This window comes from Epinephelus fuscoguttatus, linkage group LG14 (genome assembly GCF_011397635.1).
Source record: "Epinephelus fuscoguttatus linkage group LG14, E.fuscoguttatus.final_Chr_v1".
NCBI lineage: Eukaryota > Metazoa > Chordata > Actinopteri > Perciformes > Serranidae > Epinephelus > Epinephelus fuscoguttatus.
Genome location: NC_064765.1, coordinates 41,283,765 through 41,301,567, shown reverse-complemented (window position 1 = coordinate 41,301,567; position 17,803 = coordinate 41,283,765). Strand labels below are relative to the sequence as shown.

General features: G+C 40.0%; 1 protein-coding gene across 3 annotated transcripts in view; it reads left to right on the top strand.

Annotated features, from left to right (window-relative positions):
- Nucleotides 1–17,264, top strand: part of setd3 (SET domain containing 3, actin histidine methyltransferase) — a 112,522-nt gene extending 95,258 nt beyond the window's left edge. For all 3 annotated transcript variants that reach the window (XM_049596269.1, XM_049596271.1, XM_049596270.1), the window contains 3 exons: nucleotides 3,445–3,530; nucleotides 7,573–7,733; nucleotides 8,831–17,264. In XM_049596269.1, coding sequence (XP_049452226.1) covers nucleotides 3,445–3,530; nucleotides 7,573–7,733; nucleotides 8,831–9,322 — 739 coding nt within the window. In that variant the 3' untranslated portion in view covers nucleotides 9,323–17,264. The remainder of the gene's footprint in view (nucleotides 1–3,444; nucleotides 3,531–7,572; nucleotides 7,734–8,830) is intronic.
- Nucleotides 17,265–17,803: the final 539 nt, after the last annotated feature.

Here is a 17,803-nt window from a genome sequence, read left to right as displayed (position 1 = left end):
GTTGATGGAGCAGTGGTCATAGGGATAATTTAATAGGTGTGGGGTGGTGTCTCTAATGTATTTGTGCAGTGTAATAATGTTGAGCCTGTGCTACTGATCACCACATCGATCACTTTACTGGAATAGGTGGAAAATACGGTCCTCTTCCAAATTACCAATTTATAGTTTGTGGAATGGTATGATGCGGAATGGATTTTTGCTGAGTACTGGATGAAAATTGCTTGATATGCTTTTTTGTTACACTGCTGACTTTCACAATCCCGAAAAATACTTCAAACAGCAACATTAATTTTATGTTTAGAAAGACGAGAGAAAGACAAGAGTTTGATTTGATAGAAACGGTTGACATGCAGGCAGAGGTGGTGTCCTCAGTCAATTCTTATATGCTATTGTGAAAGTCAAGGTGATTTGTGTGTAAAAGCTCCAATTTGTTCTTTCTTCTTTCTTTTAGAGATCCCTGTACCCCAAAGTAAAAGACAAACTAACTAAATAAATTAGGGATGCATGATATTGAATATGGTATTTTGCCAATATATAACAACTTAATTGCCCAATAACCAATACTGATACTGATATATCCACATTTCCCTCACCTAATTTTAATGATCAGGTCTCTTATGTAGTGAAATTCACATCATATTATGCATGCATACTCTTATCATGATGGCCCACCAGCAGTTGGAGGCATGAAATAGTATACTTTTCAGTGTATGTAATAGTCATTTATTGTGCAAAAAATAAAAAGTAATTCTGATTACTGATTAGTAATTTTAAGGCCAACATCAGCTGATACTGATGATATGCTGATATTATCGTACATCCCTAAAATAAACCAAATCTATGTTCATCTCATTCCAGAGATCCTTTTTTTTTTTTTTTTTTTTTTTAAATTGCCTTTTTGAGAAATACCCTTATTTGTCTCTGTCTGAGAGTTGGATGAGAAGATTGTCAATCTCATGCTAAGGTCCGCCCAGCACTTGCTGTCAGTGTCAGTGTGTTTATTTATTTTAAGTGTGATCTGTTTTATAACTATTTGAACTTATCTAAAGTGTCTTTGAATACCATGAAAAGTGCTCTATAAATAAAATGTTATTATTATTATTATTAATATTATAATCCATTGCAGCATCTCTAGATTGCCAAATTCACTCCATGAGCACAGGTTTTAGTAAGTAGGTACTGAACATTGCAGCTTCACTGTGCGTTCACACCAAAAGCTGCCAGAGCTGCAAAATAGCAGAAAGCAGCTCAAGTCACTCATGATGTCAAATTCTGAACATTCGATTATGTTTCTCAATTTAAAGGAGCCGCAAAGCTGGTTACTGGCTGGAGCATAGAAATGTGACTTTGTGCATTTGCCTGAGTACAGAAACTTTCACGTTTGGACAATGAAAACCGAATAAAAAGTCTAAATAGGTCTGACATTAAACATTAAACACACACAGCCTGTGTTGCGTTCAGGCGTTGTCACGTAAATAACAAATTCCAGCACTTGAATAAGCCATAGCACAACACAGCAGCATGTCAAGTGGGCCGAACCCGAACCGAATATGAGCAAAAATTTTTGATTTGTTACTCCCCCCTCAAAGCTGTAAACACTGGAAACACTGTCAAAGGTTTGCGTTCGAGTGCCTACTGTGCAATTAGTTAAACTAGTGGTAAGGAGAGCAAATTAATTACACTGGGCTTGTTCCCAGCTCCATAATAAGTTGTCAAGCAGATATTTTCGATATGTTATTTAAACGTAGATAGTTTGTCTTGCCTGTTCCTTCTGTCCCTCCCCTTTCCCCTTATACACAGGAGACAGCAGAGTTTTTTCCCCACCCACATCCTGCTTCTAATTGGCTCTGACCCTGATGGCAACGAGTACTAGCCAATCAGAGGCAGAGCAGGGTAATGTGTTTTTTTTTTCAGGTTAGGAAAACGTCAGTCCTGTAACTAAACGAAAAAGTTAGATGAGTGCATAAAAAGCAATAATAAAGAATTTGTGAATTAAGGATGATATTTTGTTCTGTTGATCTGTTTTCTAATGTTAAATAATGTTAAAAGGTGGTTTAACTCTCTCTTGTGGTCATTGTCCTGAAGCTCGGGGGGAGAAAAATAAACTGTACTGTGGGTACAGTTTTGCAAAACTGCGCAGAGTTTATCTGGCCACATGGATGTAAATTGACAATCTGTACCCACGGTTCAAAATCTGTCCCCACGGATTGTAAAACCGTGCACACAGTTTATTTAATTTTCTCTCACCAGAACCTAGGGGGGCTCCGCAGAAAAAATCACTTGTTTTGGGCTTGTTTTCACAGGCCTGGTTGCTTATTTGTCTCGCGAGATCTGGCAACACTGCTCAAGGGCCGTGAACAGCACAGGAAATATCATCGGCTGGTGCGGAAGTTGCGGCTGGATGGGGAGAGGTTCCAGCGCTACTTCAGGTCGAACATAGATCAGTTTGACAGCTTGCTGCTTGTTTTGAAGTAGGAACAAATGTATGGTAGGAAGTAAAAGTTTCTGAGGATGTACTCTGGGTTCCACACAAGTGATGGACATCTACATTCCGATTGGTTGCTGGTCATTTGCAGCACAAACGCGTCACAGCTAATTTGCGTAAAGTTAAACAGGCTTCAACTTTCATTTGCAGCTCAATTCGCCAAACTGCCACAGCTCATCGCTTTTGCATCTCAAAACGCCTCTAGTTGCCACATGTCCATTGAAAATGAATTAGACCTGTCGCCTTTGCAGCTCTGGCAGTTTTTGGTGTGAACGTACAGTCAGTGTGAAAGAAGGTCTCTGGGAAGCTGCATTACTGCACGACCTGTTGTTCACCAAGAAGTAGTAGTAGCATGTGGGCAAATTTTGGAGCTTTAAACAAACCAGAATGTCTATGTGTCCAGTCTTCAAGTTTAGCTAGACTAACCACGCCCTGACTCCAGCTCTGTACTAAATACAGACATGAGACTCATATAAATCTTCTCATCTATAGGGGCGTCAGTAGTCTAGTAGATAGTGCTGGTGCCCCACGTACAGAGGCGTTGCCTCGCTGCAGCATTTGCGGGTTCAAGTCTGGCCTACGACCCTTTTCTGCCTGTCAGTCCCCATTCTCTCTCTGTCCTCCAATTTGACACACTGTCCTGTCAATTAAAGGCAAAAAGCACAGAAAAATAATCTTTAAAAAAAAAAAAAAATCTTCTCATCTATCTCAGAAAAAAAGAAAGTTGGCCCATTTCCCAAAATGTTGAACTATTCCTTTAAAGTCTGTCCGCAGTTTTATGCTGCTGTCAGTTCAGAATGTCAGAATCTATATTACAGGATTATTCTGCTATATGAGGAGTCTCTTTTAACACAATTTGTCACATATTAGTGTACATGTAAACAATACACAGTCTTTTAATTTTTGGTTATGTTTATAGATTCATTACTAATGTGTTGGTCTGTATGTTGTGTTTTCAGGTCCTGTATCTTTGCTCTGCACTGTAATGAACCCCCCATTTCAGCTCAGCTCCTAGCCTTCCTCAGAGTGTTCTGCATGACAGAGGGTAAGACACTGAAAGATACACCAATACACACAAACAAACAAACAAACAAACACAGCAACAGGGCATCCCCTATCTTGAAACCACAAACCTGGCAGCACATTCTAAAACAAAACATGCCACAGTATCCAACCTTCCTCGGAGACCGTCGTCAAGTGACCTCCGCACATCGCCGGAGAGGAAGAAATGGAGAAAAGGTGGAGGTAGAGGAGAAAGAGAGAGTAGCAGAGTAAGACCTGTCCATTCCTGAGCTGGTCAATTGATCAAGGCAGGCCACCAGATATTTTGAGGGAGTAATCCACAAGAGGATTTACAAAAGTCATTGTATGCAGAATGGCACTAGTGTCATTGCCAAATCCTCCTCTGTCATAGTACTCATTGCTTGATATATTATGCACATTTTTTGTTGCATGTTCATTTTCATTTTTAAAATGGCTCCAATGCCTTTGAATGACTGTGTGTGGATGTTTTGCATGTGTTTTTGTGTGTCAATATACACAGGTGATATAACAGGTGTGACACGATGGAATAGTGTGCTCACACAACTGGGATGCTGCAGTTTGGCTCTTTCACCTTCCCATGTAACAAAGCCATGTTTAAGTCCTCAGATTAAAAGCAGTAGGAAAAGAAGGAAGAAAATACTGTCAGTGACTTCCTTTACACATGACAGAAATGGATATAATAAGGATATAATCACAAAGTGTTGGAAAGTCAACACAAACTGTCTTAGCAATTGTTTTTCACAATAGGATTTGTCAAAAGAAGTCTAAATTAAAGGGTTAGTGCACACATTTCAATGTCTTCTTCACAGTTTATTGAGAAGATTATTAGTTTCATCTCTGTGTGTCCAAAACTAAGTCAGTTAAGTCTGCTTTGAGTATAGACATGGGCTTGGAGAGAGCACATGAAAAAGCTAAATGCCTCATATTAGCCATTAAAGCATTGATTCTGTTACGCTCAAGCTAACTTAATCTGCTGCTGGTGATGTTTGACATTTTAACTAGTAAAAGTAACTGTCACCACCGACTAAAAATGTGAAGCCTGCAACCTGAATGTTAGCTATGTGCTAATATAAAAGAACAAGGAGAGATCAAACATTTGATAAGAGATTTGTTAGAAAAAGAGCATTTCTGCATTTCTTGGTATTTGTCGAGTCAATTTGTCAAACCAGTTCCAAAATGGAGAAAACACTGGAAGCAGGGGGAAACTAGTAGCCGGTATCTCTTTGAAAATATAAAATGACCCTGCCAACAACTCCGTAACTGTTATGCATGTTGCACTACATGGAGCATCTCAAATACCTTGTCCTTGTCTTTTGAAGGCTAGCAACTAAGGGTTTTCCTATAATATAATTAATAACTACTCTGGATTCATGGAAGATGTACTGTTACAAAGTTGATACAGCCAAACCAGCAATTTCACCCTGCTGTCAGTCGATGCTAAGCTAGACTTAATATGTCCAGAACCTCCCTGTCAGTCTGCGAGATATAGAGATGACATGAGTATGAACTTATCATGTCATCTGACTGCAGGGTCCAAATTATTTCTAATTGGGTCCAGGTAGGGTTCAAAGTATTAATACAGCAAATTGATTATTATGGAAAAAAAAAATCATTACCTAGAAAATGCATTTCTTACAGAAAATGCGTGGGAATGCTGAAAGCTGGGATGAATTCAAAAGCATTGCTGAAAATGCAGAAATATAACAGGCTAAAAATATGCAGAAGTGGTAGTCAATCAAAACATGTACAGAAGAAGTATAATTACATTGTGACCTCTTTAAAACTTAAATGAAGTCTGTAGATAAAAGTGTGGAGAGTAGTAGAATTTCACACTGCAGTATAACGGCATTTTTAAAAGCTTTATTTTAAAGTAAACTAATATTACCACCTGTGGGCTTTTATTTTGAAAATCCAGTCTTTTGTCTAGTTCCACCGACACATTGGGGTGAAGTGGGTGTGAATGAGTTGACATCCTGCATTAGACTAACTCCTCTTGATGTGGCTTTAAGTTTTTTAGCAAGTTACCAGTGTTGGGCAGTAGCATCACTACAAGGAGCGATGTGACTAACTCATATTTCTAGCTTAGTAGCTTGATAATTATGTCACTACTTTTTGAGTCAAACAGCTTCTCAGTAGCAAGTTGATTAATTTACAGAGTAGCGCGGTAGCATCCACAAATGTTGGAAAAGCTCTTAAGGTTAACTGACTTTTTTTTCTGTGGAGGTCTGGATAAAAGTGAGGATAATAAAACTGATAAGTAATGTCACTGACGCCAGCACCACACTGAGACATGTAGACGAGGGAAGCACTTCCACGTGACATCACATGCTAATCCTTCAGTTTATTCTGCTTGCTGCTTTGCTATTGGCTTTCTTGGCAAGACCCGCCCTACTCTGCCTCTGATTGGCTGCATTGCACTTCTTGACATGTCTGTCAGTTGTCTTGCCTATAGACTGTATATATTTAGTGTATTTGCATTGGACACTAGAGAAATATACATAAGGGCCAAGAATAGAGCTAGAGAGACAGAGTAGAATAGAGCTAGAGAGACAGAGATTTGACAGAGTCAAAAAATAAAAGTAGCTTTGCAAGTAGCAAGTTACTTGTGCCATTTACTTATAGCTTAGCTTGTTACATTTTGTTACTTTGGGGGTAGCTTCAATGTACTGAAACTGTGTAACTGGTAGCCTATAGCTCACTACATTTTCATTTAGAGCATATCTAAGTATAACAGTAAAGGGGAACAATTATCAAGGTTCTGCTGTTTTCCAAGCTTGCTAAAACTAACTGGAGCACAAAGTGAAAAGGGGCAGGACTCAGGAAGGGGCAATTGTACTGATCCTTTGCCCAGTTGTTACTTTGCCAGTCATAAATGGAGGGAAGAGTTGCTTTGTTAGCTGGCTGTAGTCCATGGTGGATGAGCAAGGCTTGAAAGAATTGTGTTTTCAATGCAGTCTTTGTTGTGCTGTATTTTGACTGTGTAGATCAGAGGAAACTGGTCACTCCTCATCCTCGCACAGTTAGCAGTTTGGTGCTAACCTGACTTTGTTAATCCTTTGCTTGTGAAGTTAATTTGCATATTCTGAGTTTAAAAGTTGGGGAAGGGTGTAGTAGCTCCAGCTGCTCAACAGCCCACCTCTGTGGAGAGTCCCAGTACAAAGAAAGAGAAGACCAGAGCTTTCCCCTTGTATTGATCTGTTGATCTCACAGTTCAGATGCAACAGTAATCAGTGGTGAATGTGGACTGGCCCAGGTGTGAAATACATAGAGGATTGTGGGAAACTGAATTAATTTGGCTACCCTTTGTCCAAAGATCAAATGATGCTACAGCAGCCATTTTAAAGAGGGCTGAACTTATGCTTTATATGTCCAATTTAGAGTTGCACAAATGAACAAATCATGTGTGGAGTCCAGTGATCCCAACATATTTATTCGTTCTTTTAGGCTAGAAGAAGCAGGTGCAGTGATATTTAAATGGTTTCTGACTGTCATGTCTTCAAGACTATTCCAGATCGGGTCTATTTTGTTGGAAAGTAAATTATTTGTAAATCAATTTTGGGTTTGTTATTTATGGGTGTGTTTGCAAATCAGTCCAAAACTTTGGACCCAAGAAGACCTCCACTCTGACAGCTAAATGTTTTATCTGTTTTGTTTTTTTCTTCCTGTAGTTTCAGATCTTACAAACCCATTACTGTTAATAAACCAAGTCACCTTCAGTACTTTTCTCTAATGGCTGGCTATTGTGTTTTGGTTTCTTTTGAAGAAATCAGTCAGTCAATCAATCAATCAATCAATCAATCAATCAATCAATCAGTCAATCAGTCAAATATATGTCACATGGAATTATACAAGGTGCAACTCCAATGACATGTGATGTCATCTGCTCCTTTAATTTGTGCTGTGTAATTTAGTCCTTTTTTGCATTTTCCAAAATGCAGTCAGCCCTAATTAGAGACAACACCAACACTGGCAGCAGCTTGATACTCCACCACTGAATAAGAAACCATGGATGAAAAGACTGCTAACATAAAGTTTGCTTACAGAGGAACTAAAGGACTATCTGCTTGGAGATCGGGCCATCAATAAGATCTTTACCCTGGGCAACAGTGAGTTTCCTGTCAGCTGGGAGAATGAGATTAAGTTGTGGACTTTCCTTGAGACCCGAGCTGCTCTGCTGCTCAAGACCTACAAGACCACCTCACAGGTCAGTCGGCTGAAGGTTATGTTGTGTAAATAGTTGACATGGACAAAGTGGCAAATGTTCATTATGGTTCAAACCAACTTGACCTTCCAAATATATTGAATATTCATTCATTTTCCATAACCATTTATCCTCCTGAGGGTCGTTGGGGGGGCTGGAGCCTATCCCAGCTGACATTGGGCAGGAGGCGGGGCACACCCTGGAAAGTTCGCCAGACTGTTGCAGGGCTGACACATAGAGACAGACAACCATTCACACTCACATTCAGACCTACAGGCAATTTAGAATCACCACTTAACCTAACCTGCATGTTTTTGGATTGTGGGGGGAAGTTGGAGTACCTGGAGAAAACCCACGCTGACACGGAGAGAACATGCAAACTCTGCACTGAAGGGCTCCCCCACCCTGGAGGGGCAGTGCTAACCACTATACCACTGTGCCACCTATTTTGAATATGTGAAGTTTAATTTGTCATTTATAAGCCTCTTTGCCAATAAGGCAGGCATTATATTTTGTTGACAAGGATTAAATGTCAAAGTCACTATGACCTAACAAAATATGTTTTTGGCCACAAATCAAGAATTTATACACTAATCATGACAAAATTTCAGACAAATGTCAATTCGAATAAGACTATAAAGTGATGAAATTTTATATCCAAAAGGTCAAAGGTCAACATCACTGTGATACCATGATTTATTGCAAAAATGCTTAACTGGTTATTAGTCAATGTCATAACTTTGGAACAGAAGGGGAGACATTTGGTTAGATAATGAACTGGTGACAGTAATTTAGGTATCCACCTTGAAACTGTGCTAAATGTAAAGATTTTCTGTGCTGCCTGGTTTAAGATTTGTGTGAAGCATCTATGTTTTAGAAGATGTAGCTTCTTTGCAGCAACATTTGAAGCATATTCAACTGTCATGGCTACATGTGACTCTGATTAGACACGGATATAAACTGTAACTGCAACTTGACTGGTTCTCAGAGGCATACAAGTGCAAGGCAGTAATTCTATTACTTATCTTCTCCTGACCTTTTGTCATCTTTCCCTCACTCTTTCCTCCCTTTTTCTTAACTCCTGGCCTGGTCTCTTTTAGGAGGACGTCTCTATGCTTGAGAAACCTGATCTATCGCTCCATTCTCGCATGGCAATCCAGCTCCGCCTAGCTGAGAAGCAGATCCTGGAGAAAGCCTCAGCCAGTGGACGGGCCAAACGTCTGCATTTCGAGAAGAAGCTGGAGGAGGGCGCTCCGTTGCCTCTGTACGAGGAAAGCGATATTGCTTTGCTGGAAAATACTGATGCAGATGAAAAGCTTCCTATCATCCTGCGCAAGCTGGAAGAGGTGGAAGAAGGTCAGGAGATCCAGGTGGAGGAGCACAGTCACTTCCTGAATGGGGAGAAGGCTGTGTATGGGATGGATATGGAGGCTAATGGAGAAGCAGTGCAGGAGAAGACTCAGGAGAAAGTCAGCAAAGATGATAATTCAGCTTTGGACTTGATTGGAAGTTCAACCCAGAAGACACAAAGGGAAATGACTGACCTAAGTGCCAGTCGAACTGAAGATAATCCCAAAGACAACAGTGACTAAATATTATTTCACTCACTGCCACAGCCAATGCTATTTATTTGTTTTTGAGTCTCCCAAATGACTAAAAAATACGGAAACTGGAAAAAATTGCAGGGCTTTTCCGACTGTACATTCATCCAGTGTGGCTTTTCTTAGTTGTTCTCAGCTGAACTTGTTTGAAAATGCTTTTGATTGACATTAGCTTTTGTTTGATGTTGAAAACATAGGTTTACATCAAAACAGTTGGGGTCTTGCAGCATAAAAGAAAGTGAAGAGGGAACACCACAAAGTGGTTCCAGCAAATTGTTAGGTGAAGAGAAAAAAAACAAAATGGAGTTAGGTGAATGTTATTTCCACAAAGCCAAAACGTCTCTGATCTTGTGAATTGACTGGTTTATTACTGCAGTTTGTCTCCATCTATGTCTGGTATGCTTTGAGTTGACAGTCATATTTTCTAGTTTATTTTGGGGTGTGCCACTGAGTTAAGACTGTCACTGCCCTCTCTTCCCCTGTTTTTTTCCCTGGTTAGAATCATTTCAAGCAAAACATAAAGTTATTAACCTATGAGTTCAGCATGACAAGCCAAAATGAAAGATAGTTTCTGCTTTTATATTAAAAAAAATATCATGTACCAAATGTACAATTTTTTTTTACCATCAACTTGTACATTTTCCGTCATCAGATGACTGCAGCCCTTATTTCATAACAAAGAATTTGTTTTAATGTGTGTTTTAAAAAGAATGTTTATGTTTATGTCACCAAAAGGGAGTGACTAGTGACCTAATGATCACTGAGAAAGCCATATGCAGCACTGAGGACTGGATCAAACAGAAGATGATTAAATAAAAAAAAAAAATCATGTGAGCATGTCAGTAGATTTTTATTCTCTTTAGTTTGTTGTAACTGTGAGGGTGGTCCCAGTAGACTCTGATTCTGTCGACTGATATAAAAAAAGAACAACTCTGACTGAGTCCCTAGCAGTCAATACATTGTGGAGGGAAGCATGCAATTTTGGCCGAGACTCTCATCAGGACATTTGACCTTATTTTAGAAAATGTGAATGTAGGTATATCCAGTTTAATCCATTTACCCTAAATGACTTATTGGGTAGTGAATATGTGAAGTGAAATTCAAACATAACCTGATATGTCCATTACTTCTTCCATTACTTTGTGTAGCTACTTCATGCTTCAACTCTACTACAGTTATGCAGGGACACATATTTGTTTATAGTGGTACTATGTTTGGCTCAATAATAATGCATGATTGACATTGTTTGGCAAAATAATCACCAGTCAAGGTCCACCCACTACTTTTTGGAGCTTTTGAAAATGTTTCACAGTCTTTTATCAGAACATGTAATTGTTGGTTAAGGTGTCATCATTTAATATAACTATGGAACTTGGGTTAATGATAACAAGTGGTTGTATATACGGCGTCCCTCCTTACTCCTCATTTCCACTTACGTATGCGTACACATAGACGAGTCAACTGGAAGTCCATTGATTCCAATGGGAATCTTCGTGATATCTGATGTGCCTGTGAAACTCCTCCCCTCCGTAATATTTCGGTCTGGAATTTTCCTTGAGTACGTTAAAAAAAAATTTACTTTTGTGGTGGATTTCGGAGAGACCATATGACAGTGTGCTAGCTTAGCTAACAGGCTGCTAACTTGGCTATTTCCTTCAATTCAGTTGCCTTTGTTGATTGTCAAGAGAGTTTGTATGATTAAAGAGAACTTGTTTATCCAGTTTAAACACATTGTAAATATAGAATAGAAAAGAATATCGTTTATTTGTCATTGTCACACGTACTACGAAATTAAAGTGCCACCTTGTCAGTGCATAAACTCATAAAACTATATCATATAAAACCATAAGCAGCATTAAAAAGAAGACAGCTAGAAATAAATAAAAAGCAAACATACAACCATACATGCTCTTCTCGGTCATTTGCACAGTCCATTATTGCACTAAAAACCTGTTATTGCATTCTTGCAAGTTCAAACAGGGAATGATCAAGGTGTGAATTGTCCTTCATAATTTTCTGTGCAGTTCTTTCAGAGAGGGGAGAAGGCTGTATTTATGATCCTCTGGAGCTCTTTCCTCTGAGCCACTGTGCAGCTGGACACTAGCAGTCTCTGGGTGGTGATGTTCGTCCTGAGCACCCTCAGGAAGTACAGTCTCTGCTGGACCTTTTTCAGCAGCTCAGAGGTGTTCACGCTCCAGGTCAAGTCGTGCTCAATGTGGACTCCCAGGAAGTGAAAGTCAGCCACCCTCTCCACACAGTCCCTGCTGATGAGTAGTGGTGGAATGTCCGTTTTCTTTTTCCTGAAGTCTATTACCAGCTCCTTGGTTTTTGAGGTGTTAAGGAGTAGGTTATTCTCCCTGCACCACACTCTCAGCTGCTCCACCTCGTGCCTGTAGGCTTACTCATCCCCCCCAGAGATGAGCCCCAAAACAGTGGTGTTGTTCGCAAACTTGACAATGGTGTTGCTGACGTGGGCGGGGGAGCAGCTGTTGGTCAAGAGGGTGTAGAGCAAGGGGCTCAGCACACAGCCCTGTGTGGAACCGGTGCTGAGGCTGAGGGCCGTAGATGTATGGTGACTCATTCTAACTCTCTGGCTGCAACTGGACAGGAAGGTGCTTACCCACATGCAGGTGGAATGTTGAAGTCCCAGGTACCCCAGTTTGTCCACCAGTTTGTGCGGGGCAATGGCGTTAAACGTGGAGCTATAGTCCACAAAGAGCAGCCACGCATACCTCCCCGGCTGTTCCAGGTGGAACAGTGCAGCATGAAGGGCTCTGGCTACGGCATCCTCTGTAGACCTTTTTGCTCTGTAAGCAAACTGGTGTGGGTCAAAACTATTGGGCAGGAGTGACATGATGTGACCCCAGACCAGTTTTTTGAAGCACTTCATCACCGCTGGAGTGAGTGCAACTGGCTGGTAGTCATTGAGACTGGAGATGTGAGGTTTCTTTGGCAGGGGGAATATGGTGGAGGACTTAAGACAAGGTGGAACAGTAGACAGTAGGTGAAGACTTCAGCCAGCTGGTCCGTGCATTACTTCAGGACCCATCCTGGAACGCCGTCAGGTCCAGCAGTCTTCCTCGGGTTAATGGCCCGTAGAGCGGGCGCCTGACCAAAAATCTGAGTAATGTTATTCTGCTAAAATATGATTATACATTATATACAGTCAGATTGTCATTATGACATGTTCAGCTGTTTCATACGTCTTTTTAATGAAATATTTCACAAATCATGCTACGTACATGGCAGGCCAACATCTTCATTTATTTGTTGCCATGCAATATTGATCCTGGTTTTTGTCCTGGTAATGTTTCAGGTGAATATTCCAAACTTGTGGATGGTGAAAAATGGACAAAATTAATTTTTCCCCCATGGCTACAGGTAGTTTCTATGAGATTTCTATCCACCCATAAAGAAATGCACGTCCTGGACACTAGAGGCATCATCTGTATATTTATGGATCTATGGACACCAGTCACATGCATAAGTGGAATTGAGGCGTTCATGATGATGATTCAATCATCGCTCAAGAAGACCCCGAGTCCATTCGCATTAAGACACATCACTGCTTTTTCTTTTCTTTTTCTTGGAAGGCTGTAAACTTTTGTAAACAGTTTGTCTAAAAATGACCTAAATACAAAGATGTGGTGGCAGAAGAGAAGGCTGATAGGAAGAGAGGGCAGTGTGGCCTGTTTCTAATCACTGCGCTCACGCTCTTAGCTCCTGAGCTGGAAGTCAGTTAAACTACTTTGGAACCAGATGCTAGTAGTATTGCTGCCAGTGTGACAACCAGGAGCCAACCAGGATATAGTATTCTTTAACTGAACTATGAGTAGAACTGTGTGTAAATGTGATGTTTTCACATTACAGATGACCAACAAAGGCATTAACATATGAGTGGTACTGGTATAATATGAGATTGATGTAGGACTTTAATATGGGACTGTACCATAACTGGGCAGAGGTCATAAACTCAAGATTTCTCAGACTTGTATGTAAGGTGTATCAGTAATAATGTATGGGTGGGTAAATATATAACTATATAAAATGTCACCTGACTCTATGCATCAACCTGAAGTGCAAACCCTTAGTGGACTCTGAACATCCTGACTCTGGCAGGCCTTAGTTGTATATGAGGGGGAGGTGGTTATGTTTCTGGCATTGGATGATTCTGACTCCAGTCCTCTTCCCAATCAGGGTCAGAGTCAATGGTCTACTGGGGAAAAATCAGTGAGGAAATTTCTATCTGACACTAGAGGCCATCTCTGAACTAAGACATATGCATTACCATCTTCCCCGTAAATAACCACCTGCTATCATGTGATCAAACTGCCTACTTACTGTAGGTCACGTGACATCCAATCCACCTCAGGAAAACTGAGGAAACTCCATGTTAGGTCAATAATAAAAAAAAAAAAATAGTAATGTTGGGATGTTTCACACTTGCCAAGGCATTAGACATTGCCCAACCCTTCTCCATTTACTGATGAGGTCTTTGGGATGTGGTTGAAAGCTCCAGTGATTACTAGTAGGTATACCTTTAGTTAAGATTGTCTTGACAAACTGCTGTTCCCAGAGTCAAGAATGAGTTTGCGAGCTTACTAGTCTTGATATATATACTCTGGTAAATACTGCACCTCTAGTCCTAGACCTTGAGAGTTTTCCTTATCTGCTGCGAGGGTCCTAAGGACAGAGGGATGTTGTATGCTGTAAAGCCCTCTGAGGCAAATTGTGATTTGTGATATTGGGCTTTATAAATAAAATTGATTGATTGATTGATTGATTGATTGAGACAGCAGAATGAAATGTTACACTATAACTTCTGTAAAGGTGAGCTGTACTTAAATAGTAAGTACATAGGCCAAACTCTCACCAGGGATTAGCTCTGGAACACAGTGGACTATCTTTTCTGATCATGCCTTCATCTTTACCTTAAGTAAGTTCCTTAGATAAACAGGTGAAATGTGCCTTGTCCGCTGTCTCTTACAGTGGAGCAGGTGGGTCAAATGTTGACGCTGAAAGAAAAGATAACCAAAACTATAAAAATGAAATATATGAGGGGACTGTAAGCAAAGCTGTTGCTCATGTCAGATCCAACTGTTTGGTTGTTTTAACATTAAAGTTTCTGTAGTCAGATACACCATTTAAAACTGGTCGAACAAAGTTAACCATGCAGTAATATATAGAATCATATTCAATAGAAAGACTCATTCTCAGTGACCATGCAACACTTTCCAGAAATTTCAATCCAATCGGGCCAAGCGGGTTACTTGGTCTGCAGTGGTGTTTGGGTGGGTGGAACGTGTCAGGTGGCATCCACATGAATGCCAGGACCCAAGGTTTTGTAGCAGAACATTGCATAGTAACAAGATGATCAATGTTATGCACTTTACACACCAGTGGTTTAAATGTTTTGGCTGGTCAGTGTATATGCCCTGTTGGGTTGTTTTCTGCTACAGTAGCAGCCGTAGACATGGCTTTGTTGCAGCCTGTTTTTTTCCTTCGTCTTGCTTGGGCACTTCTTGCAAATATCAAACAGTTGAAGAAGCTTGTTTGTAAATATGATTGACAGCTTCTTGTGCTCAAGGATCAATTACCTTTATCAGCTTCAGTAGTCATTTTCTGTGTTTTACACACTGAAAAGGAATGAATAATCCTGACAGATTTAGCAGAATCCATCTAAATGTATCTTTAATTACAGCAAAATTATCGTTTAAAAGATATTTTTTTAAAAAGTTATTATTTGCATCATGCTGTGTGGTAACAAATCTTAAGTGTGAAGAGGTCAATTTTTGATTTTATATTTTGAGAATCATTAGTAGCAGTTAGTTAAATTGGTTTAAAAAAAACTCATTTTAAAATCTTGCTCTGTTCAAATGTTATTATTCAGGTTTCACATCTGCCCCAGTTAGCCATACTGTGTCAAAACATGTATATTTGTTTTGTAACCTGTTTGTGATCAGTGTAAATATTTATGCACAATATTACAGTTATAGGCATACCTGAAAGAATAGTTCAACATTCATTCATCTTCTAACCGCTTCATCCTCTTGAGGGTCGCGGGGGGGCTGGAGCCTATCCCAGCTGACATCGGGCGAGAGGCAGGGTACACCCTGGACAGGTCACCAGACTATCGCAGGGCTGACACATAGAGACAAATAACCATTCACACCTACGGACTATTTAGAGTTATCAATTAACCTAGTCCCCAATCTGCATGTCTTTGGACTGTGGGAGGAAGCCGGGGTGCCCGGAGAGAACCCACGCTGACACGGGGAGAACATGCAAACTCCGCACAGAGGGGCTCCCGCGCACTCCCTCGCACAGAGGGGCTCCCACGCCCGGGATCGAACCGGCAACCCTCTTGCTGTGAGGCGAGAGTGCTAACCACCACACCACCGTGCCATAGTGCCATAGTTCAACATGTAATGAAAAATACAGTACACTTATTAATTGTATTCCCGAGAGTGAGACAAGCTGATTATTATTCTTATGTCTGCGCATTAAGTCAAGAGAAAAAACTTACTAACACCTAAACTGCTCACTTATTGACACGCTGTAACTTGTTGAATTTGTATGTATGTATGAACTGACACATGTACAACTGAAACTTATTTTCATGATCAGTTAATCTGCCAAATACTCTCTCAATAATTCACTTGCTTCATAATAAATGTCAGAAAATAAATAGTAAATAATTCTGTCAGTTTCCTACAGCTCAAGGTAATGTTTAGAAATTGCTTGTTTCCTGTGTCCACTATGTGGCACTAGAGAGCGCACACTATAGGTCATGTTGCTTTTTAGAAATTCTTGACCACACCATATAAATTTCATATAAATGAAAAGGTGATTGTCCCACAAGGCTTAGTTTGTGTTGCTATTAGGTGACACAAGGACTCTCACACCTCATTGGCATTTGAATGTGTTACAGTCTAGTGTGTTATCAAACACGTTACATCAACTTCCTGTTTCATGGCAAATAATGAGTTGCTATGGCAATTTTATTAAATGTAAACTCACAATGTTCACGTGGAAGCATCATTATGGTCTTGAGGCTATGCTGACAACATTTAGGAGTATATAAATGTATAAAACATGTAATTTCCTGTTGCCAGTAGGCAGAGAAAACTCATGCTTTTAACAACTTTTCATGCCAAAATTCTTTAGATGGTACAGAACAAGTTTGAAGTCAATCAGATTAAATCTCTAGGAAGAGTATGATAAAATATAACCCCTAGAAATGGTCAAAAATGCAGAAAAATTGCACAGTAATAACTTTTTTTGTAAGTCTTCACATGTTACAAATGCCTTCTAATTTTCATGTAAGTAGGTGCAACACACTGCTGGAGTTACTTCATTGAAGTTCATTAGGGGGCGCTACTGAGCCATTTTGTCATACTGCAGCATGAGACCCATGAAATCTAAAACTTTCCAGCAGGTGTCATATGTGCACAAAGTTTAGTGGGTTTTAGAGCATCTTGAGGCCCTCAAAAATGATGTACTGTGTGAAATAATAATTCCTTGCACCATTTGTTGCTTGGGCCCTAAAAATTAGAAAACAAAATTAGAATTTTGTTTGAGGGGAAATTACATGCTGGGACTTGCTCAGCTTTATGCTAAGCTAGGCTAATCATCTCTTGGTTCCAATGCACAGACATGAGAATGATAGTGATCTTTTCATCTAATCTCAATAAGAAAGTAAATAAGTGTATTTACCAAAATGTTGAACTATTTTTTAAATGTATAGCCCTTGAAACTTGAATTCTGCTAAAAATGTTCTTGCCTTTTCTTGACAAATCAAAATCACCAACCATGTAAAATGTGAGTTGGGCTCACTCCTTGTTAACCTGTTATATAACAAAAGCTTGATGCTGGTAATGAACTGTCACTGCCTCAGTGTTCCCTCTCCCAGTGGTGTGCATTAATGTGATCGAGACTAGGTTTGGTCAAGACTAAACCTAGTCTCGATCATATTAATACACACTACAAACAAAAAGTTGAGCACAATTTTGACAGCGAGCGGATAAGGAAAAGTGTCTGTTTACATGGTCCTGATTCGGGGTCTACAGATAAAATCAGAGATCTGGAGACCCTGAATCAGGACCATATAGACAGACACTTTTCCTTACCTGCTCGCTGTCAAAATTGTGCGCAACTTTTTGTTTGTGGTGTACATTAATATGATCGAGACTAGGTTTGGTCAAGACTAGGTTTGGTCAAGACTAGGTTTGGTAAGATGTTTAAGACCGCTTTGTACCATATAATCTCCTTGTTTTGTATCACAATTGATGTGTCACTTGTCTGTCTGTGGCTTTTATGCAGTCATGTACTTTTAAAGCAAACTTATTGGAAACATCCAGTGTTTTTGCTGCTTCTCCAAAGACCTCTTACCTGTGTGTGTGTGTGTGTGTGTGTGTGTGTGTGTGTGTGTGTGTGTGATCCTAGCTTTAACAGTAGACCTACAGTAACAAA